General features: G+C 37.1%; 1 protein-coding gene across 1 annotated transcript; it reads left to right on the plus strand.

The window, feature by feature from the left end:
- Window positions 1-175: 175 nt before the first annotated feature.
- MRPS30 (mitochondrial ribosomal protein S30) lies at window positions 176-9,097 on the plus strand. Its single transcript, XM_019736239.3, has 5 exons — window positions 176-910; window positions 2,352-2,497; window positions 3,220-3,325; window positions 4,384-4,560; window positions 6,522-9,097. Exons 1-5 carry the CDS (start codon window positions 322-324, stop codon window positions 6,809-6,811), a joined length of 1,308 nt encoding a protein of 435 aa, XP_019591798.2. The 5' UTR covers window positions 176-321; the 3' UTR covers window positions 6,812-9,097.
- Window positions 9,098-24,349: the final 15,252 nt, after the last annotated feature.

The following is a 24,349-nucleotide window of genomic DNA, read 5'->3' on the forward strand; positions in this document are numbered from 1 at the left end:
ATTTTTTGCAAGAAGACTGAGCAGGTCAGAAAAAGAACCGAGGTGGCCGCACCTCCTGCTTAAAGGTTTCATTCCTACCCGCCAGACGCACTGACAAACCTTATTGGCGCACAAGTTGTTCCTTTCCTCCGCAAACGCTCCCGACCGAGACAAACTCAAGCGATCTGACTGGCTAGGAAATGGATGACGAAAGGTTTCTCAAGCCCAATAACAATCGGCCTTCCGTAGACTGGCTCAGAGTCCGCTTTCCGATTGGTCCTTAAGGCAAGAGGCAGAGACAATCGCTGTAGTTGACCTCAAGGTCCGAAACCGCGGGCAAAGATGGCGGCGGCCAGGTGTTGGAGGCCCGTGCTCCGCGCCCCGGGTCTGTCATTGCACACTGCGGCCGAGGCCGCCGTCAGGGCTCCAGAAATAGCCGGTGCGGATGTCGCGGCGGCCCCCGTGGCGCGCTACCCGCCGATTGTGGCCTCCCTGACTGCCAAAAGCAAGGCGGCACGGCAGCGGCGAGTGGAGCAATGGCAGGCGACGGTGCACGCGGCCGAGTCTGTGGACGAGAAGTTGCGAATCCTGACCAAGATGCAGTTCTTGAAGTACGTCGTTTACCCGCAGACCTTCGCCCTGAACGCCGACCGCTGGTATCAGGGCCTCACCAAAACTGTGTTCCTGTCGGGCCTGCCGCCGCCGCCCGCAGAGGCAGAGCCGGAGCCCGTGCCGGCCCTGGACGTAGAGGCTCTGCGCGCCGCCGCGTGTGACTGCCTCCTGCAGGAGCACTTCTACCTGCGGCGCAGGCGGCGAGCTCCCATCTACCAGGAGCGCGAGGCCGTCGCTTCGCCCTTCCTGGATCAGCTGGTGGCCTCCCTCGTGGGGCTGCTCAGCGCACATAACCCGGTCCTAGCTACCGCCGCCCTCGGTAAGCCGCGGGCCTGCCAGGCCAGGCGGAGTAGGTGGGGATTGGGGGCCCACTGTGCCACAGATTTGGCCCCTTTTCGTTCTGTTTTGTCCATTTTTCCTTAGTCCGCTGACTCCTAACTGGGGACAGTGCGGTTTAATAGCAGTCACTGCTTGAGGAATCTGGAGACTTAGTTCTCGTACCCGTGTGAACACTGGGTTTTCGTACCTGTATTGCCACCTATTAGCTTGACGACGCGAGACTAGTAATAGCCTCAGGTCTCCAGGACGTCGGTCCTGGACTCTGCTTAGTGAGGCCCAGCCACGTGGAAGAGCAGTGTTGGTTAAGAGAAGGGGATCTTAGTGGGACAGACCTGGGTTGCCTTTTGGCTCTTTCACCAGAAAGTTACATGACTATATGTCAGTTTATTAACTTCCTTTAGCCAAATCTTTTATCATTTTCAAGATAAGAATTACGATAATAGTACTAAGTCATGAAATTGTGAAAACTAAAGGCGATATTGATTAAAATTCATAACGTTTATTTAGTACTTACTATGTGCTTGCCCCTGTTCTAAATTTTATACGTGCCAACTAATTAATCCTCCCAATAACTGTTTACGGTAGGTAGCACTGTTATATGCATGAAAACAAAAACAAGCAAAAAGTCCTGGGGCACAGAAACCTAAAATGTATCTAGTCGAAGAGCCTATCACTGGTAGGTTTGGCTGTCAGGATTCAAACCTAGCCATTCTGGGTTCCCAGTGTCCAATCAGTAACTTCTATTTAACGGTTCAGTACAGACTTGAAAAATAATTAATAGATAGACAGTTTTAAAACTTAGTGTTTCTGACGTGTTTGTCATTTTTATATTGTATCTACTATGCAGTAGGCATCTTTAAGAAATATTTATTGAACTGGTATTATTATAACTGTAGATGTGTGCTCACCGAGTCTTGTAGTGTGCCTGTTACCTTCCAGTTGGGAAGGCAGCATTATTGACTTGGACTACTTACTCCTGGTTGATGGCCTAGGAAAACGTAGTTAACCTTGTCAAGACTCAGGTTCCGCTTCTTTAAAAAGGTGATGACAATTATTCATACCTTTCAGAGTTGTTGTGAAGATTGAATTAGTAATTCGTAAGGCAGCTCTGACTCTATTAAATTTTTATTTCTGGTGAGACATACTCCTGATCTCCTAACTGAGAAAAGTCTTTGGTTACAGCATTTAGTTTAGTGATGGCACAAATAAACAATAAATGTTTGAACGTTATATTTAAGTCATAATCATTTAAGTTAAATTATCATATAACTCAGCGTCTATCTTACATCAAAGAGTAATTTTTGATAGATTTTTAATTAGCACAATCATTCTTGAGTTCTGTATTTCTGAGTTTAGTATTAAAATAATAATCAAATGTATCTAAATGATCAGATAAGAAAATTTTGAATATCTTTTGGTAGATTGCAAACGCCCAGTTCACTTTTACTGGTTGCGTGGTGAAGAAATTATTCCTCGTGGTCATCGAAAAGGTAGAATTGATGCTTTGCGATACCAAATAAATGATAAACCACACAACCAGATTCGAATATCCAAACAACTCCCAGAGGTAAGGATTTATTGTATACATACTATTGATGTCTGATGAGGAAATATAGGCAGGCTAGGTAGTGTGCTTGGTAGAATAAAAAGTTTTGAATGGTTCCTTTCAAATACATCTGTCTGATATTATTTTTTAGCTTTTCAACCTGGTATGGTATACATATTACCCAAAGGTCAAATAATCATTTTATGTGGGGATAAGGCATCAGGTTTTAGGAACATACAAATCTTTTCTTTTTCTTAATAAAAATATAAAAAATTGATAATATTTTATAATTTACAGTTCCTAAACTACCTATTCATCAATCAAGGCATTTTTTACACCTATAAGCTGGTCATTTTACTTATTTACAATTCTTTTGGGGAAAACAAGTATATTTTGAGTGTTGTCTATGTGTCCATGTCAGAGGTTGGCGCATTTTTTTCTGTAAAAATCCAAATAGTATTTTAGGTTTTGGGGGGCATAAGTCTGTGTTGCGACTATTCACCTCAGTTTTTATAGTGTAAAAGCAGCCATGCACCGTGTGTAAGTGTTTGTGCATGGTTGTGTTCCAAATCCATCCAGGTTTTACTTGTAAAAACAGGTGGCTGGATAGATTTGGCCCATCTTTAGATGGTAGGGTTATCAAATCATTTTGTAAAAACATCTCATTTTAAGATTTTTAAGTCTTTTATGAATAAAATATATGTGAGTGTTGCTGTGAATTCACTTATGACTTTTTCTTTAAGTTTGTGCCGCTGGATTATTCCGTACCTGTAGAAATCCCTGTTATGAATCATAAGCCAGACAAACTTCCATTATTTAAACGACAGTATGAAAATACCATATTTATTGGTAAGTTTCTCTTTTGATGTATTGTGCTGTAAATATGTCCAAAGTGACTTGTGTAATTTTGTAAATTAATTCTTGATAACCAAGAGGTTCAGCTAGTCCATGAAGAATATAATCTCAGGTTGTTGGAATATGCATGAAAATTGGAAAGAAAGTATTCTTCAGCTCACCATTTAAAAATTTACTTGTTTCTACTAAATTAGCAGTATTTAACTTTAAAAAATAGTCATACTTGTTAGGCTTTGTTGATTATATAGAAAAAGTAATTTGTCTTTTTTCAGAAATAAAAAGTATAGAACTGAACTTGCAGTGATTGGCTTTTTTACGAAAGCCTCCTGTTTGTGTCACACACTGTGATAACCATCAGGAATATAAAAATAGTAAAGCTTGATGTCTGCTCTTATGCAGTTTATACTTTTGCTGTTTTTTCTTCGTCTATTAATTTCTAGCCAACTTGCAGGAGATTTTTAAGAAAGCGACTTTATACTAGTCCTCCAGACCTATTTTATCAGCCCTTTCTCAGTCACCGTGGTCTTAGAGAGTGAATTGTAGGGAACCTATGACTTTATCATGAAAGTCAAGAATGCCAGCATTTTATAAAATACGGGCCCATATTTTCTGTACTGAGAGCCATGGTGCAAAAATCAATTATTTTAAAAGTTGGGAGCAAGGTATGTAATTATTACATTAAAATAATAAAGTTAGTTTTTGAAGTGAGGAAGTGTTTGTATCGTTTGGTGAATATGACGAGAATAAGGAAGCTTTTTATGATGATTAATCGTTTGAAAAACACTGAAATAATAGGGAATTTGTAATCAGTTTTACACATATTTTGATTTATCCTATGTCATAGTGGGCTTGATGATAGCAGACTGTTCTTTCATGTGAAATTTAACTTTACTATAATCAATACAATAAGTCAGTAAACCAACCTTCCCATTTGTGTATTTTGAATACTGATCACATGATGTATAGAGGAGAAAGATGAGTTTCAAGCAAATACTAAGAATGTGTTCCAGATGTTCTACATGTACATTTCATGTTTTTATTTTGCTCTTCAGGCTCAAGGACAGCAGATCCATACTGTTATGGTCATACCCAGTTTCATCTGTTACCTGACAAACTAAAAAGGGAAAGACTATTGAAACTAAACTGTGCTGATCAGATAGAAGCTGTTTTTAGAGCTAATGCTATTGCAAGCCTTTTTGCTTGGACTGGAGCACAAGCTATGTATCAAGGTAAAACTATGACATTATTGTTCTTGCAAGATATCTGACATTTTTAAGAATTTAATAGTACAAATTGTTTTCCTCGGTTAAAACAATTTGTAGGTTGAATCTTAACATTTTGAAAATTTTTGCATTGGCACAAAATACAGTTGTTTTAAATCTATAGTGAAATATTTTACATTTGCAGTTGGCAAGTGGCACTTAGGTAGTTAGTTTGATCTTTTACGTTGACCATTTTTGTTTGTGAGTACTTTTTTCTCATGGTGTTCTTGAGCATTTCAGAGACTACCTAGCCAAATAAGTCAACTCTGTAGCTGATAGCAGCTTTCTGAAGCTAGAAAAGGAAATGCTTTGGTGGATTAAATTAGATGAAATCACAGCTATCCTTTATAATTTCTTCGAAGGCCATATCCAGGATGTGGAATAGGAGATTGTTTATTCATTCAGTAAATAGTGAATGCTTTTTATTTTGGCCTTGGAGATACAGTGTTCAATGAGATAGGCAGATCCTACTTCCCTGGAGCTTATATTATACTGAGGAGAGAAAAGGATAATAAACATGCAATATTTTAGGTAGTGGCAGTATTATGAAGAAAATATACTAGAGAAGGCTAGATAAGGGGTAGAGTGGTTTATGTGGCACAGGTATAAATGCAATGTGGGGCAGAATCTATTTAAACATAATAATTCAGAGGAGGTCTCTACAAAAATGACATTGGAACAGAGACCTGAACGGTGATGGACTGTCTATGCATAAACTTGGGGGAAAGATACTTTCAGGCAAAAGGAATGGCAAGTAAGTCTCTGAGGTTAGAACAAACTTGAAGTGGTTAAGGAACAACATGCAGACTAATGAAGAAAGGGAGGGGAAGAATGGTCAGGAATGAGACAGAGAAAACCAGAGGCCATATCACATAGGACTTTTAGGTCCGTTGTGAGGCATTTGGGTTTTATTATTATACAAACCTGAACTATTATAATATGTAGTTAGCTTAATCTTATGTAAGTACCCAGGAGGAATTTTAATGCACATTTAATTATGGCCAAGCTTAATCTTTTTCCTTTAGGTTTTAACGTTACACTCAAAATTGTTAACTAATGTTTCTATAATAGAAATAAATGTACTTAGTAGGAATAGGAGTAGACAGAATCAGAAAAAATGAGGAATCTGTCTTGAAGATGTTAGAATAGCCTTGTTTATTCATGAAAGATAAAATGCTTTTCACAGTATAATTAATTCTATATTTTAACAATTTTACTCATTGGCCATCTCCATTAAGGCTGATATAAACTATATCTGCAGAAATAAGGTTACTGCTTGGCCCCGGAAGTAGGGTTTAAAAGTATTAAAGCCAGTCTAGTGGAAACAAGAGGCAGTCAGAACATTGAGTAGTAAAGGTATTAAGGCCTCCTGGAGCCTTATCACATAAGACATGCTAAGCGAAATGACAGTGACTCAAAAACCCATTTTGAAATACGTAAAGGGAAATACAGAGTTGTCTAAGGACGTGCTCGAAGTCCTTAGAAAGTTGGTTTTTTTCTGAAGGTATTTTTTTGTAGATTTGGTGATATAAATGGCCATAATGATTATTGGGTGGCAGATACTACTGGTAGAAAATTTGAATATATTTGAAGTTGGAGAGTAATGATGTAGTTACTACCAGATGTAGGGGAGATCTGCATAGATACAACTTGCTGCTCTTAGATGAAATGAATTAAGGCTGAAAGCTGTTGAAAGCAGAAGTTGTTGAAAAGATGTATCGTGAGTTTCAGGATACTAGACGGGAGGAAGTAATTCTTGATGCAGAAATGAAACATAGGATTAGAATGGATAGGGAAAACGATATCTTCAGGAATTTTGTAAGTAAAATATCTAGGCTTTACGAGATATTCAGTACCCTCTAAGGTGTATGTTTTGTTTTGGCAAAATATGTTCTGTGTGTAAATTTCAGTATAACTTTCTTCTATAGGATTCTGGAGCGAAGCAGATGTTACTCGACCTTTTGTCTCTCAGGGCGTGATCACAGATGGAAAATACTTTTCTTTTTTCTGCTACCAGTTAAATACTTTGGCACTGACGGCACAAGCTGATCAAAATAACACTCGTAAAAATATATGTTGGGGGACACAAAGTAAGCCTCTTTATGAAACAATAGAAGATAATGATGTGAAAGGTTTTAATGATGATGTTCTACTTCAGATAGTTCACTTTCTACTGAATAGACCAAAAGAAGACAAATCACAGCTGTTGGAAAAATAAGAAGAAACATTTGATTGAGGACTTTGGGAATACTAAATTTCACTGAAGGAACAATAAAAAGAATTTTACTGAGACTTATGACTGTCAAATATTAAATGCCTTAATTTTGAGACAAATATTTCTTATGTGATTAGACCTCTCATTCTGCTCAAAATATACACTGAAATATTTAATTATAGATATAGTATATATGTTGATTTGAAAGTCATTTGATTTATGTACGACAACGGATGAGACTAATTGAACTATCTTTCATACTTGGTATTGCGTGTGATTTTTAAAGTAATATAAGGGCAATAATTCAAATACTTGAGAATATGTGGATGTTTTGTTAATAATTTTCCTTTTTGTTTTTAATATTTTTGTTAATAACATGATAATAGAATTTTCAGAGTCCTGTTCATACTCCTTTAAAACATGAACAATACAATTATTTTGCAAGTATAAGAAACCGAGGCCCAGAGGAGTTAATATAACAGATGAATTATATGCAACTTAGGTTCTTAGCACTTAGAATTATTGTAGCATATTTCTGTTAGTGTTATTTGCTCTATCCCAAAGATTAGGAAACTAGGTTTGTTATATTTCCAAAACAGTTATCAGTTGGTAAAGCTGTTACTCTTGCCAAGATTAAGGTTAATTCAAAATATTTTTAGTGAGAAAAAAGAATTACCTTTGTATAATCATGCTTACACTTCTCATTTTATATAACCTATTATGAATATTAAAATACTCCATTATATATTATAGTCATATGACAAATAATTGCTGTTTTCTCACTTCCTTTCCCTTGCTCTCTTTCAACACAGAAGCCACAGTTATATTGTTAGAAGCCTCTATTAGAAGCCTGGAGATTATTTGTCACAAATGATTGCTAAACTGAAGGACCAACATTTGAAAGATGTAATTCAGTTTAACCAAGTGTTTACTTTGCAAGGCACTGCGTTGTGTTCCATCCTTAGCCCACTACTTTCAGTTTACCAGAATGCCATGTAGTTCACTCCACCATTCTTTTATTTAAGCTGTGTCCAATAATTGAAATCTTGTTCTCTACCCTTGGTCCTGTCTGTTCTAACCTATTGCATTCCCATTTATCCTAAATGAAAAAATGATGCATATAGAACAACCTTACCAAGTTCCAAGTATAATGATGTCTCTTAATGTTGGCATTCACTTCTAGTGAAACGAGTTACCATCTTTGATTTTTGGCTTTCATGAAATAAATCTCACAAAAGTTGTAAGAATTAAATAAGCTAGTACATGTGAAAGTGCTTTTAAAATGTTATGTAATTAAAATGTTTAGGATTCAGTTCAAATGCCATTGCTTCCCCTAATTAAATTATTTTTAACTCATCAAGATTAAAAACTTAAATGGATCTTGGAAGAAGCTGAAAGTGTTTCTAAGGTACTCCTTACAAAGGTCCAGTGCAATACAATTTATCCAGGAATTCTTTAAAATTCCCATGAAACAAGCTTAGAGCTTGGAATGCTACTCATTTTGTTTTATTACCTCATCCGAATTTTTTTAAAAGAACCTGAAAAAATAGGTTAAATGTACATTTTTATATAAATGCGTAAATGCCAAATAAAATGCTAACATACCAAATTCAACAGTAATGAAAGGAATCCACCCTAATAGGGTAGTTAATCATGGAGATTCAGTCATGGATTGATGTTTTATAATAGTTTACACATAAGTCTGAACTTTAATATGTAGATTGGGATTTTTTACTTTTTATTTTTAAAAGAAGCTTATAGTTACGATTTTTTTAATTATGTAAAGGGACTGCCAATGGATTTGAAATGCAAGTGTAATGTTTTTAGAAATGAATTGATGGGAAATCCAACTTGATAATGTAAATAGGACCTTATTTGTTTTTTATTTTCACCCTTTTGGTTTTGGGAGGAAAGAAATTAAGTTTTACATTAGTGCTTGCTTAGTGACATATAAACTTCAGCAAAAACTCATGTTATTAGCCAGTTTAGAAAAACTAAAGACAGAAGAGAGTAACCATTCTTTATTTTCGAATCGGTAACTAAATGTTTATAAACTTGATGCTTTAATATTTTAATTCAAACATACGTCCCCGGAATATTTTTATGGAAATTGTGTTGATGTAAAGATATTCACAACTTTAGCATCTTTTAGATGTGATATATATAAAAAATGATACTCATGTTCAATTTTGCTATGCCCTTATTGCCTGTTCATATTACAGAGATGTATAATGCAGCAGTATGTACCCCAAGTAGCTTTATAAATGAGCAAGCTGTACTTTTTAATTATTTTAATTGTGTGTGTGAATGACTGAAGTCTTCCTGATCTTAGCAAAATGAAAGCTTGCCTGATGTTTAGCCACTTGGAAAGTATTTCTTTGGATCTTCAGTCCATATGGAACTTTTAATTGCAAGCTGAAAAATATTTATGCTATAAGTACTTTATGAGGATCTTCTGAAGTCTTTCAAGAAGTTTTCTCTCTTAAACCTTAATAGTATTGATAATGAAGGTGGCAGGATTTAAAGCGGGAGTATGTATCAGAAATAATTTAGCAATTGAGCTTTGTTTATGCCTTTCATCTTTAACTCCATACAGTGTGGACTTTTGTTTTAATTGTCAGCATTAAAAAGGAGGGGTTATAAAACATTCACATTTCAGATTCTGTTGAAAAATTGTGAGATCTGGCAAATCCAGGTTTACATTCTTACATGTTAACAATAGACAGGAACTGGAAATTGTCCTGGGTCCCCTTAGAGGGGACAAATTCTCTACAGTTTGTTACAGTCTCCCCATTCCTTATTTCTCTTTACTTGACAAACATCATCAGGCATACCTCACTAATTTCTGTTAAATATTTTGTTCATGAGGCATTGCATTTATGAACCGCGAGGTTCAAATCGCTATTTGTATTAGTGGTGGTAAAACGCAACATTTAGAATTACTTTTTAGGCTTTAGAAATCTCAGTTTTCCAGCAACAAACATAGTAATGATAATTTCAAAAGAATTCAGTTTCTCTTGGTATAATCAAATAAAACTTGGTTTTTGAGTTAGAGGATGCTCTGTGAACTTACCTGGAAAAGTGCATGAACTTTGGTTTTCCTTCCTCTTCTATATGAAGGGCGAAGTGAATCCTGATTGGTTTTGTTTTGACAGTTTCTTAGGAGGTTGGGAGAAATTTTGTTCATTTTCATGGAACCAAAATAGACAACCAGAGAATATTTGGACACTATACTTGGTATTTAGTCTTCCTTTCTACCCCAAATCAGGTTGTGTACAGTACCGCACTCTCCAGTTGTGGAAGAAGGGTTAGGTTCCTCTTACAGGGTTGAGCCCTTACCAGACTAGTGAAGGGGCCCAAATGTTGATGCAAATACAGACTGGCTAGAAAGCTGTGAGGTAACCTGTTGTTTTTGTTTTTGTTTTAAAGGATGCTTTCAATTTCTGCTTCCCTAAATTGTGGACTAGATTATTTGGAAACATTCCCTTGAAGGCATTAGAGAACTAACACGGTAATGAATTGCCAGACTGATATCTGGAAGAAAATAGAAATCCAGAAAGATGAGCCTAGTACTGGGCTTGCTTTTGCTCTGGAGGAGGGATTTGTTAACTGAGCGAATGAGTAGCGTTTGAATAGCCTTGTGAGACTAGAAAGACACGTTAACAATATAGGGCCTCCAAGGCTGGGTCTCTGGTAGAATAACTTGGTTTGAGACCCTGAAGGATAACATCCTTGGGGTAAAAGTGAACCGGAAGTAAACCACGTAGGATGGACACATAGCTTAGAATTGAGTCACCAAAATAGCTCAGAAAAATCTGAAATTTTAAAAGTGGGTTAACGTGACATGAGATTTCTAATGCACTAGCAATCTAAAAGATGCAAATCTGGAGAAGACATTTTTCTAGGCCTCAAATAATTTCTATAACCACTTTCTCTAATACAATATCTCTATAATAAGTGAGCACAGGAGGAGAAAGACAGCGGGATTAAAAACCAGAAACAATAGACAATAGAAACAGACCCAAAGGAGCACCGAATATTTGGATTGTGAAATAGACTTTAAAATTAATGTTTACTATGTTCAGGGAGATAAAAGTTTGAAAATTTCATTATAGAATTGGAAACTGCAAAATTTAACTGCAAATTTACAAAAGAACCAAATGTAAGTTTGAGAAATAGAATAACACAACATTGTATTAGGGATGAAAGGGAGAAAAGTGGGAAAGGGATTAAGAAGTAAAAATTGAAACAACAACAGAATACATTGTATTACAACAACAGAATACATTGTATTATCCTGCATTTACCAGCAACTTAGTTTCTTAATACACATTTTCTATCTCACAGTTTCTGTGTTTTAGAAGTCCAGGTATGGCTTAACTGGGTCCTCTGCTACTTAGTCTCTCACAAAGCTGCAAAGTGTTGGCCAGAGGTAAGGTCTTATTTGAAGGTCATTTCAATGGGAAAAATAGAACAGGAAACAGTAATTTGGGAAACCAAGTTACCTGTAATCTTTGATAAGCAAAGTCCTGTATAAGCCATCATTATAATGTTTCTCTTTTAAGAATTCGTAAATTTAATGTTCATATCAGTTGCATATTAGTTTGAAAATGGTCTCCAGCTGGATTCATGATGAGTAAGATTTAGAAGCTCTTCATAATTTGTATATATGTACAGGAACCTAGGAAGGAGATGGGAAGCACATGGTGAGTAAATTTTTTAATGCCGGGTACTACATTAGCAATAAAGCAATCAACATTCAGAATTCATGTTCATTTGAAACTCGAGATTTTTTAGTTACTTACCCAAGAGGATATATAGATAAATATTTACAACAGTCTGTAGAAGCATCCAATAAGGTTTGTGAATGTATTTGTATATGTCAAATCATATCCTATATATTAATGAATTTTACCCACTTTGGGTGGAGAATAGATATGCTTTTGATTTAGTTTAGAAAATCAGATTTTCATATTTTGTTTTTTAGTTTCATTTTAATATGTGGAATATAAATTATTTTTATTGTTGCTGTAATACGTGATCATAGAAAATTTGAAAAACAGTAGAAAGGTAATCTCATACTGCTAACATTTTGGTATATTGCCTTACATCTATGCATTTTTGTTGATATTTACATTTTTGAGATGATACTATAGTTAGATGTTTTTACATTTTTATTTTATCACTTTTCTAGAGAATATTATTTTCTATATTCTGTAAGTAGTCTTTGGGGTATTTTAGAAGGTGGTTGAATAAAAATATTACACGCTAAGAGTGAAATATATAAACATGAAATTTCCATAATATTAAGTCCACATCATTTACAGGGGAAAAAGAATCAGAAAATTTTCAATTATAAAAAAAATCATAATTATATAAGATTAGCTAATGTGGGTGTAAATATATTTAATGTTGGAATTGTTCACAAGAACACAGATGATTAAATCCCTGACTTTCAATATATTTGCAAAATTTCCATATCTCACCACCTGGCTATGATTCATAATTGGAAAAATAAATGATCTATGTATTTGGAAAGCCCTAAAAGGAGTAAAAATATCTATATAATTATCCTTTAGTAAAATGTAATTTGTTGCAACCTTTGGAATCCAGTTTTAAATGTCAGTTGAAAAAACAGTGCCAGAAAAATCTTTTCAGTCAAATTCTCATGTTACCCGAAAATGTAAACAAGTTTTAAAATCATCTGAAAGTCTAGATCTAGAAGTCTAGAAGTCTTGCTTTTGTCATTAACTAGCCAAGTGACTTAGGACCAATCAATTTTTTTTGAACTCAGTTTCTTCATCTAATAAATTGAAGGGATTGGACAAGAAGACCTTCACAATCTTTCCTAACTCTAATGTATGATGAATCATTCCTTCTAAGCCTGTCACAGCAGATGTAATTTGCCATTAGCATTATTTTTTAAAATTTCTTTTTTAAATCTCCTGTTTCCAAATGACAAAGTGGTAATGTTCTTAAGAGCTAGAGAGTTGTGTGGGATTTAGCTTGCCCTTTCACTGAATTTCCTTGGTTGTGGTATTTCTCTTTCATAATTTCCCTCATAGCAATATCCCCTGAGGCTAGACTCAAACTTTTAGAATTAAAAGGAAATTTAATGGTCAAGTTTAGCTCATTGCTCAAATATCCTCTAAAACACTTGCTCAAATTCTTTGTTCCCTCTGTTCCCAAAGGATGGAGATTTATTACCTCCCAAGGCTGCCATATTTGAGCTGTACTGATTGCTAGACAATGTTTATTTTGAATTGAAATCTGTTTTTTGGTAGCTTCTTCCCATTAATCTTAGATATATCTCTTAAGGTTATTTGGAGTTCTTTCCATCAGTTTTGAGTACATTTTTTAAACATCTTCCCATGTTTGTGTACTTTGAAGGTTTGATGCTGTGGGCTGTGGGATTGAGCCTCCTAACACTCCGCTGGGGAAAGGAGGCATGGACATGGCTAAAGACTTAGCCTAGGAACTGCAAAACAGTTCAACTCCCGATTTCACTTAAGATCTGAGTTCTCCAAGGGGCAAATCTCTCCATAAAAGGGACTAGAAGAAAGATACGTCACAGAGAATTATGTGCCAAGGAACAGAAGAACAACAATAAGAACACTTAATATAGGACATGCAAAAGAAAATGATGAGGTACTATTTCATTCTTACTGGATTGGAAAAAAATTAGACTGTCTAAGTACCATGTATCATCTTGGATGTGGGAGAAAGTGAGCTTGCACACTGCAGCAGGCATAAAATAAGTGCAACCCTTATGGATCCCTGCTTTGCAGTATCTTGTGCAGTTGAAGATGTACATGCCCTGTGACACACCAGTTGCACTTCTAGGTCAATATCCTAGGTGTATGTTCTCGCGGGTGCACAGGCCTGAGTCTACGGGAGCTGAGCCAGGCCTGTTGAGGAGAGGACAGTGGACATCACTCATTGTAGGGTCAGAGCCAATGCAACGGCAATAACAAAACACACATAGTGAAAAAGAGAGTGTTCAACGAGTATGTTGGAACCCCGATTATCTTGTCTTTTCTTGACAAGCTAGATAAATGGACTTTTGACTAGCAAAATGGAACATTTTTAGAGTTGTCAAATAGCTCGTAGAACCACATAGATTTTGTGGAGAAGAGGTTCTATTTTTAGTAAAGAAATTATTTCCCCTGGGAAAAGTACTGAACATGGAAGTGTTAAAACAAGTGACAAGGAATGGAGGTCGTTTGTTTTACTTATCCTCTTTGTCCTATATTTATAGTCACTAAGCATTCCCTGGGGATGGAGCACCGAGCTGGGTGTTAGGAACTAGATTCTAGCTATTCTGATCATTTTACCTGTATCAGTTATTTGCCATATATCATTTCTCCATCTGAGAAATGAATTTTAATACTAAATAACCCAGAGATACAGGGTGAAAAATCATTAATGTTTATTCAAAACAGCCTTTTACAAGTCTTTAGTATTAATATTTGATCCTTTGAAAACAGTAAAACGGCTACACCAGAGGGGCATTGGACATGGGGGACAAGTAAAAGGCATTTACATTGGAGCTGGCTTCAGCGGAGATCGGGAATCAGTATTCACCTTAGACAGTGGAGCAGTATGATTGCTTCCATGATATTCTTTGGAGTTTAAAAAGGCTTATTGCAGGAATGGATGTTTCTGTTCTATGATGCCTGGAGTTTCACCTGGTGAGACTCATGCTGGGAGTGACTTAACACCTCAGTGCTGGGATCACCTGGACCCACTTTCACTCCCATGTCTAGCAGTCGATGCTGATGCTGGCCATTGGCTGCGATCTCGTCTAGGGCTAGCTGACCAGCGCACATGCACTTGGGCTCTCACGTAGCCTGGGCCTCCTCACAGCATGGCGTTCTTAGGCTAGTTGGACTTTTGAGATGATGGCTCAGGGCCCCTGAGAGAGTGCTTCAAAAGAACTAGTGGAGATTGCATTGCCTTTTCTGACAGCCTCAGAAGTCCCATAGCACCACTCCACTGGAATAAATTGGTCAAGGCAGTTATAAGTTCATCAAGATTCAAGAGAAGGGGGCATACACCCCACCTCTTTTTTTTTTTTTTTTTTTTTTTTTAAGGAGGGCGCAGCTCACAGTGGCCCATGCGGGGGTTGAACTGGCAATCTTGGTGCTACCAGCACCGTGCTCTAACCAACTGAGTTAACTGGCCACCCCCTACCCCACTTCTTGATGGCAAGAATATCAAAGAAATTTGGATTCATGTTTTAAAACTGACACAGATCACATGGGTTGAAAGCCACCAAAATTAGAAAAGAGGACAACAGAAGGAAAATGATGATGAAAGAAACTCTGCCCTCTTTGCCCAGATCAGCCTCTGTGAAGGGTCTTGGCTCTAATTAAGCTGTCGCTGCTGCTACCGTGTTTCCCCAAAAACAAGACCTAGCCGGACAAAATCAGCTCTAATGCGTCTTTCGGAGCAAAAATTAATATAAGACTCGGTCTTATTTTACTATAGTAAAATAGTAAATTTTACTATAATAAAGTAGTTATTATAGTAAAATAAGACTGAGTATAACATAATATAATATAATATAATACATAATATAATACTGGGTCTTATACTAATTTTTGCTCCAAAAGACTCATTAGAGCTGATTGTCCAGCGAGGTCTTATTTTCGGGGAAACATGGTACATAGCTATCCAAGTGTTGCTTTAGAGATCTCTCTGAGTTGTTCACTCTTCTTAGTTTCAGGAAACCCTCACATCAGCCACATTAAAAGGTCTCTGTTACCTGCTAGAAAGGAGTAGCAAAAAAAGTCTTTCTGCAAGTTACTTGTTGGTCATCAGCTCAGCCTACTTAAAGTATTCAATGTTAGCTTATTCAATAACAGCTGCATGAAAAGATTTTTCAGGTGTCAACACTATTTTTTAGGCAATTTTAAGGAATCTCCTTCCTTAATGTAGGTCTTCTCAACATAATTGTCTTCCTGAAGTAGTACCTGTCCCTATTTCTTGCATGGAACCTTGGGGATAACTGGCTTCAGGACCCCAGACACAATGTGTCCTTTCAGATTCATAAGGCAAGACATTTTTGTGAAAAAGTCTATCCCTGTCAAGAACGATCTCTCCAGGTCTCTCTCGATGTTGTAGACTCCACCCTGCTTTCAAACATTTTTTATATAATAGAACACCAAGAAATTTATATGTACTCAGTACACTATTGTACATGGGATGGGGATATCTTTGACCTGAGGCAACTGGTTCATGAATTCCTCCTATTCCAGATTCCATCTGGCTGTGCAAAAGGAATGACTATTTCCATACCTAGAGCCCATTCTTGACATAATCATTGGGAAACTCTGAGTAGAGGGAGTAACTCTGCACGAGGGGTGTGGAGATCTGAATTCTAATCCTGTCTTTACCACTAATCATGTGGTCTTGGGCAAGTCAAGTGTCCTTATTATGTAGCGTCACTTTCCTTTCTTTACTTACTTGTTTCTTCCTCTATTATTTAATAATTTCCTGTATGAAATAATTCTTTTTTTTTTTATTAATAATGCTGACCTTAGTGTCCTTTTTATGTCAATGAAACAAATCTTTGAGAGATGTCTTCTTGCCTACAAAATGTCTGAATATTCTAAGTGAGAATTTAGTGATTTCTGTTTTGTCTGTCTGGCAATTTCTACCAGAATTTTTTTTTTTTTTTTTTTTTTTGGCCATTGTAGAAGAAAACATGTTAGCAATTTGGAACAGTTTCATGGGTTGAAATCTGAACCTAAATAAAAAGATGGCAGCTGCTCAACTGGCACCCCAAATCCTACAGTAAATCTGCAAACACTTTTAGTGCAACAGTTCTCTGGGAAGGAAGCCTGGGAGAAACTTTCTTTTTGAGCAGCAAACATGAGTGACCCAAATGTGACATGATTCGACAAGCCCCCATAGCTGCATATATATGGTTCCTTTGGGTGGTAGGTAGAGATCAGGACTCAAAACACACAGTCTGAAGAAGAAGCCCTTAGATTTAAGGAATGAAAAATAAGCCAAGAGAAGCAATGATGTAGCTGAGTGTGAAGGTGAGTGTATCGGGACATGGTGAGGGTGAGGGGTCATAGAGTGAGGGTGAGGGGTCGTAGAGTGAGGGTGAGGGGTCGTAGAGTGAGTTTAGGGGACATGGTGAGGGTGGGGGTCACGATGAGTTGTGGAATGGTGGCAGAAATTAGAGGAATTCTCTTAATATAGTTTAAAGCACAGCAAAAGCTTTCATTTTGGGGAAGCAAGAAAGAAAAAAAAAACCTTTCCTGACCAAATATACTCAGCATAACTTGCTGATTTATAAAAGAAAAAAGGAGTTTCTCCCAGTTATAGAAAAGGATGTAACAGAAGCAAACCAGAACACAGATGAAGGCAGAACATGAACTTTGACAGTGTGTCTTGACTGTCAGGAAGGAGCCTGTCCACAGGGTCCTTTTGTGGTGCACAAGAGATTGCCACATGCTAGGCCTCTGCTCCAGAGCTATCTTGCTGGAGGCAACAGCATTCGGAAAAGAGCCAGTCACTGGCTGCCGTGGTTGTGAGCGTGAGGAAGCAACAGAATGAAAAAGGGTCAGATAACACTGTCCAGGGAAAAGGAGCAAGACAGGCCCTAAGGATTAGAGTGCAAAGCCCTGGGACTAAAGAGCTAATCGGTTAATTTCACTGTGACCCTGACCTCCATCACCGACTTTGTGAATGTAGAGACAGCATGGGTGCGCCATAATTCATGGCCACAGTGAAGGAGCAATTCACAGGGTTGTTTGTTTACTCCATGGATACCTATTGCCTGTCACAGTGTGGGAAGTACTGGGCTGAGCGTACAGGATCTGCAAATAAGACAGACTCCACTTTCAAGGAGCTTTTGGACAGGAGTGGAAAGGAAAGACTATGTATGGCTCACTTGTCACAAATAATTAATATAGACCTGTCTCATCATTTCAGGCTCAATCTTTTCCCCAGCTGGTCTAGTTCTTTGTGTTCAAAAAAACTGTTTCACAAGTTTTACATCTGGTAATGCTGAAAGAGCAGTCGTTGTAATAGTGTGTTAGTGGGTGCGGTAGACTTAAAATGTTTCCCCAAAAGATAGCTATGTCCTAGTCCCTGGGACCGGTATGTCACCTTATTTGAAAAAGAATAAAGGGCCTTTGCTGACAGACTGATTTGGGCCCAGGAAAATTGATTTTGGACTTTCAGCCTCCAGATCTGTGAGAGAGTAAATTACTGTTATTTTAAGCCACAAAGTTCATGGTAACTTGTTACAGCAGCCACAGGAAACGAATATAGTGGGGAATGGCCTGTAAATATATGAATATAGTCTTGCTGCTCTTAATTTTTTTGATGACCACCGTATTCCTTATGTTTAGAGATATATATTTATACTATCTATATCTACACATTATTCTTCTCTCTTTTCCTCCCCTCCACACCCCTTTCTTTTCCTTCCCCAACTTCTCTCTCTCTCTCTCTCTCTCTCTCTCTCTCTCTCTCTCTCTCTTACACACACACACACACACACACACACACACACGAATCATGTTCACATAAATAAAAATGAGGCAATATTGTTGCAGTGAAACAAAATGCCTTTGTGATTCATCTAAACCAAGACATGTATTTATTTATGTTATAATGAACTCCAAAGTCCTGCTTTGAAACATGTGCTTATTCAAGTACTTGGGGTTGGAAACGGATTGTTAAAAACTATAGCAAAATGGCGACTTGATTGTATTTATAATATCTTTGCCATGTCCTTCAGTTTTGAATTTTGACATTAGCCAAAATTGGAGGCAAATCCTAACAATTACCAAAGAGCAGTAAGTGATGCAAATAAAAAAAGGCTGATGTGTTAGCAACCACCCTTTTGGGGAGGGTTGTCTGGGCAACGACCCTATGTAATAGTTGTCTTGATACCAACAGCCAGTCTATTCAAAATCAATTATGTTTCAAAAATACATTATTGAAATTGTTACCCATGAATCCAAAGGTGAAAACCATAGTGTTTCTGTTGATTGCTGTAGCAATAACACTGGATGGAGTTAGTTGCACAATCATTAAGCACTTCCAGAAAAGTTCAACAGCAATTTTATGCAGATTATCAGAACAGATGTTGGCTTCTGCATTGCAAATTGATGATGCCAACAGTTGGAATCTCTTAGGATTCTGCATGGCCACTCAAATAAACTTTTGTCAACTGACTTGCTTCATGCCAGAAACAATGCTAGTGACCAATTTAATTTTTGGCAGGCTACGCTGAGTGGCGAATTAAGAATAGCATGCCCATTCAGCCTCAAGGAAAAGAAAAGAAGTAAAATATCTTAATACCTGGTCACTGAAGCAAGGATTTGGGTTCTAAAGAGAGCATCCTATCATTGTCACCGAGGCTCCAGCGTGAACGCTGGATGAAGATTGTGGAGTGTCATCTAGCACCAGGGAAATGTGGGATGTGACTGAAGTCACTGGAGTCAAATAATCTAGGAATGTGATCATTCCCTGCATGTCTCCTGAGCCACTAGTAAACCTTTCCACAAGGAATCCTGCTATTCTTAGTCTGAGGGTACTGCGCCATCACTTGTGGTTTCTCCACATAATTCCCACATCTTTTAAAATAGTCACTTTACTAAACTATCTTCAAATGTACAATTTAAGCGTGCATCTGTTTCCTCCTAGACCCCAATCAATGCATGTTTAGAATGCCCACCAGACAGAGAACGTGACTTCTTGTTATTTTTATGCATTTGTGTGAAGCTTTTCTTTAGTATTTATTTATATTTAAAATGCAGGATGTATTACCACCTAACATAAAAACTTTCCTACATTATCACCATAAAATCTTCCAAATCAGCAATTTAACATTAACACAATCCATAAATCTCATTCAAACATCACATAAATGTCTTTTTTTTTCCCCTGGGTCAGGATCCAATCTGAAACACAGGGGGCATTTGGTTGTCAGGTGCCATCAGTCTCCTTCAGTCTAAAATAGTTCCTCACTTTTCTGGTCTCCCATTCTCTTGACAGTTTCATGAAAGTACAGGCCTTTCATTATGTAAAATAACCCTCAACCTGAGTCTAATTGATGTTTCCTTATGATCGGACTAAAAAAAGAATGTATTTCTGCATTCTTGGCAGGAATAAAAAAGAAAAGAAGGAAAGAAAGAAGGAAGGAAGGAAAAAAGGAAGGAATGAAGGAAAGAAGGGAAAGAAAGGAAGAAAGGGAAAAAGAAAGAAGAGAAAAAAATGATGCTGTGTTCTCATTTTCAACATACCGCATCAGGGCACCCACAATTTCAGGTGATTTCCACCACTAACCATTTGGTCAATTTGAGATTGTGCCAAGTTTCTCCAATTTACAGTCATTATTTTCCCTCTGAATTTGAATCATATTTTGTGGCAAGTTATTCTGATACCACCTAATACACTGTCCTCCTCAAATCTCACTCACCAGACTTTGGATCTATTGACACCTTCCATCTTTATTAACTATCACTGTAAGAATTGCCAAATACTGATTACTCATTTGTATCATTCCTTTATTAGAAAAAAGAAAAAATTGTCATATCTATCTATCTATCTATCTATCTATCTATCTATCTATCTAATCAGTATAGAATAATAAGTTCTTATTTGCTGCGTCCTGCACAACACAAGCCGTGGGAAGGCGAGGGAGACAGCGAGGATGAAACTATAATAAAGAGACAGAGACTCATGTACAGTTAAATCACAGAGGACCAAGGGACTCGCAGCCTCAAGAGACTGGAGCCCCGAATCGGGTCACTGACAGTATTTATTGATTACAAACAATGAACATGATTAGAGGCAGGGTCTGTGAAACTCTTACACCATTTCAAAAAAATGATTTCAATACCCAATTATTTGTCCCAAAACAGCCGAAGCATATCGTCCCAAAATGACTAAGGTGCAGTATGCACCACCCTGGGGGAGAGAGTTTCTCTCGGTGAAACTGTCCCATGAGCTGAGCAGTAAGAGCTAGATCTTATCGCTCTAATGGGCCTCTCTCACAATAAGGTGAGAGGGAGTAGCAGAGGCAAGCAGCAGCTTCCCACAAGAACAAGAGGAAGGAGGGGCAAGGCTGCTTTTTATTATTTCTTATTACAGCTCATTGGGGTCTCAACGGGGTCCCGACTGGCTTGAGTTGTCCCTCCCGTGAGGAATCTTACTCGTCTTTGACCGCAGACCCTTCTCTTGAAGACCAGATGGAGAGACTCAGGATATTATAAACTCAACCCCAGAGAGGCACAGTCCCACAACTTCTTTCCTTAGGGAAAGGTTGGGGGGGACAGACGGCTAGGCTGCTGTGTGACCACACTTATTTTATTCAATAGGTTGTAATTCTATACACTATTTATCTTAATGCTTGAATTATGTAAGTTTTGGCCTCTGAGAGATCCTTCAAGCTGACTCCTTTGAGCATTTCCTTATTTTATTGCATAAAATATGTCCCAGGTTTATTTTCCTCTTTCCCTGTTGGTCCCTTGAGCCAGCCATGTCTCCAGGAAGACTGGGTTCCTTTAGTGGACAACGGTATTCAGAAACCTATATGTGTGTCTCAGAGTACTTATCACTGCTGGAATTTTATTGCTTCTAAGCTTCTACCAGGGACAAAGCTAGGAAATACGTGTGTGTGTGAGTGTGTGTGTGTGTGTGTGTGTGTGTGTGTGTGGAGAGGGAGACAGAGAGAGCAAGAGAGGAGAGAAAAAGAGAAATATATACCTTTATGACTATTTCTAAATATATCTATATATTTTAAAATCTATAAGTTCACACAAATACTTTCAATTCTAATTCAATCTCTCGTGGTTTTTAATAGTGTTAAAATAATTTTTTAAAAGACTTTAATTAAATTATAGCTAACATATTATATTAGTTTTAGGTGTACACAATAGTTATTCAACATTTGTATATCTGAAGAAGTGATCACTAAAAGTCCAGCAACCCTCTGACACAGTGCGATACAATCATGTAATATTGACTAATTTCCCCATGCCGTGCATTACATCCCCATGACTTACTTGTTTTATTCCTGGAAATTTGGACCTCTGATTCCCTTTCACCTTCCCCCCCCTTTTTAATTTTTCAATTACAGTTGATATTCAATATTATTTTATATTAATTTCAGGTATACAGCTTAGTGGCTAGACATTTATATAATTTAGGCAGTGATCCTCCTGTAAGTCTAATACCTAGCACAGTTATTACCATATATTGACTATATTCCCTATGCTTTACTTTACATCCCCATGATTATTTTCTAACTACCAATTTGTACTTTTTCATGCCTTCGTCTTTTTCACCCTTCTCCCCAACCCCCTCCCATCTATCACCCCAACAAATTTAGCACCCATCTGACACCATACATAGTCATTACAATATTATTGACTATATAACTTATGCTATACCCTACATCCTCATGACTAGTTTGTAACAACCAATTTGTACTTCTTCACCCCTTCCCCTTTTTCACCCATTCCCAACCCAAAAATAAATTTTAAAGGTGTAAAATTATGACTCTCATACAGATATAAAATGAACACTATGCAAATATTTTATTTAAGCAAATTACTAAGTGAATAGTAATATATTACAACTGGGTAAAAGGAGAAGTCAAAGAACCACACATATATAGGAGAAGAAATAAAATAAGGAATGCTTAAGTAAATTTAAAAGTTGGTACAAAACTGGCTTATTTTATGGAGGAAGTCAATTTGTTTTTATTTGACAAAATTGATTTACATGTTTCAGAAAAATAATAATTTGCATTGATATCTGTTATCAACAGCTTATAGAGCTGTAAAGTAGTTCAGAGACAATGAAAGGCATTAAGATCCCTTAGAAAGAGATATTTCAGAAGAGTGTACAAGCATAGACAGTGCTAGTTTTCCATTGAACACATCCATTAATATTTTTGGTCCATTTCAAAGTCTTTCACAGTTTTTTCCTACGCTAGTCTTCCACTTTTCTTCTTAAATCCTTTCTGAGTGGGACGAAACCTGGCCCCTATGTATGTACTTATATGTCTATAAATTATCTTATTTGCTCAATGGAATCAGCTATTCCTCCAACCATTGCAGATGCCTTTTACAGTGATTCGTCTCAACCATGCGGACCACCACCGTCATCCCCTGCTTTTTGCTTCCTCAGGTAGCCCACCTCTTTCACCATTCTGCACATTGCGACACTGAGAACTCTATGCATCACCCTCTCCCACTCTCTTCCTTATATACCAATGTCTTCATGCTTAAAGCTTGGGGGCAAGGGAAGGGAAGAGAGGTGGAAAGACAGGATTGTGGCAAGGATGACGCAGAGCCCTTTGATTACTCTTAAATCCACAAAGAATAAATTTGGTGAAAGTGGTGGGGTGTTTGAAAACACCCCAGACCTAATGGGCTTTCAGAGGATAGTGTTCACATTCTTATTATCCAAGTTTACTTTTTCCCAAATAATAAACAGTAAAAAGTCAAATATTTTAAACGCATATAGATTTTGAAAATTTTCGTTCAACTCCTCCTTGTTTATTTGAGATCTATTTTCTTTTCACTTATATGAATCAAATAAAATTATAATTTAAACATAAAATATCATTGTCATATTTGCCAGGACACATTAAGTAAGGGCGAATGAGTTTTAATATCAAAAACACCTAAGTAATCATCCTTCCAGCCAAGTAATTTAAAACAAATCATAGTCAGGGAGTTATACTTTTATCTTGTGATTTAAATATAAATCAAAATGTAAAAAACATGTTTTATTAATGCAAACTAAGTTACGTGAGTGTGTGTGTGTGTGTGTGTGTGTGTGTGTGTGTAAAATGAGAATTCATATAATAGACAAGGCCATGAAATTCTTCCAGCCTTAAAAATAATACTCTTAAAATGCTTTTAGTAAACCACAAAGCCTTTGCGGTCATGAAGGACTAAATTTTATGGTAAGGGATTGTGTTTTCTGAGATCTGGGCCATAGACCCCCCTCACATATGTTTTGCTGAAATGTAAGTTAGCAATTTTGATGTAAATGCTTTATTTCATTCATATTTAAGTATTATAAAAATTCACAGTTTCTCAGTGTCTTGCATTTGAAAAAACAAAACAATACATCAGTAAGGGATCATGGAATTTTCTGTTTCTAAAATATTTATTTAAATAGTTGTGTACACAAGGATATACCTTATTTTTAATCAGTGATAATCCATGGATAGAGGTGTCAGTTATGGGGGAGGGCGGGGGGTGGGGAAAGGTATCTTTCAGACCTTGCGTCTCCCCAAAACTTGGATCTGCACCATCACTGAGTTTATCTGTAAGGTTGAAAACCCTGCTGTACTGAGCTTCTGGGACCCAGAAAGAGTGTTTCACATTTCCCAAATAGTGTGGAGCAGGAAACAAAAGTTTGTGAACCACTGTTTTCAACAAACTTTCATTTGTGAAAATATAGATTTGGATAATAGACAAAATAGCTTCACATCTTTTCCTAAGGCTTCAAAGGCCGCGTGTACCTGAAAATCTCTCAATCCTCTTTCTT

Source organism: Rhinolophus sinicus, chromosome 3 (assembly GCF_057876585.1).
Source record: "Rhinolophus sinicus isolate RSI-liver-muscle chromosome 3, RSI-T2T, whole genome shotgun sequence".
Classification (NCBI taxonomy): domain Eukaryota; kingdom Metazoa; phylum Chordata; class Mammalia; order Chiroptera; family Rhinolophidae; genus Rhinolophus; species Rhinolophus sinicus.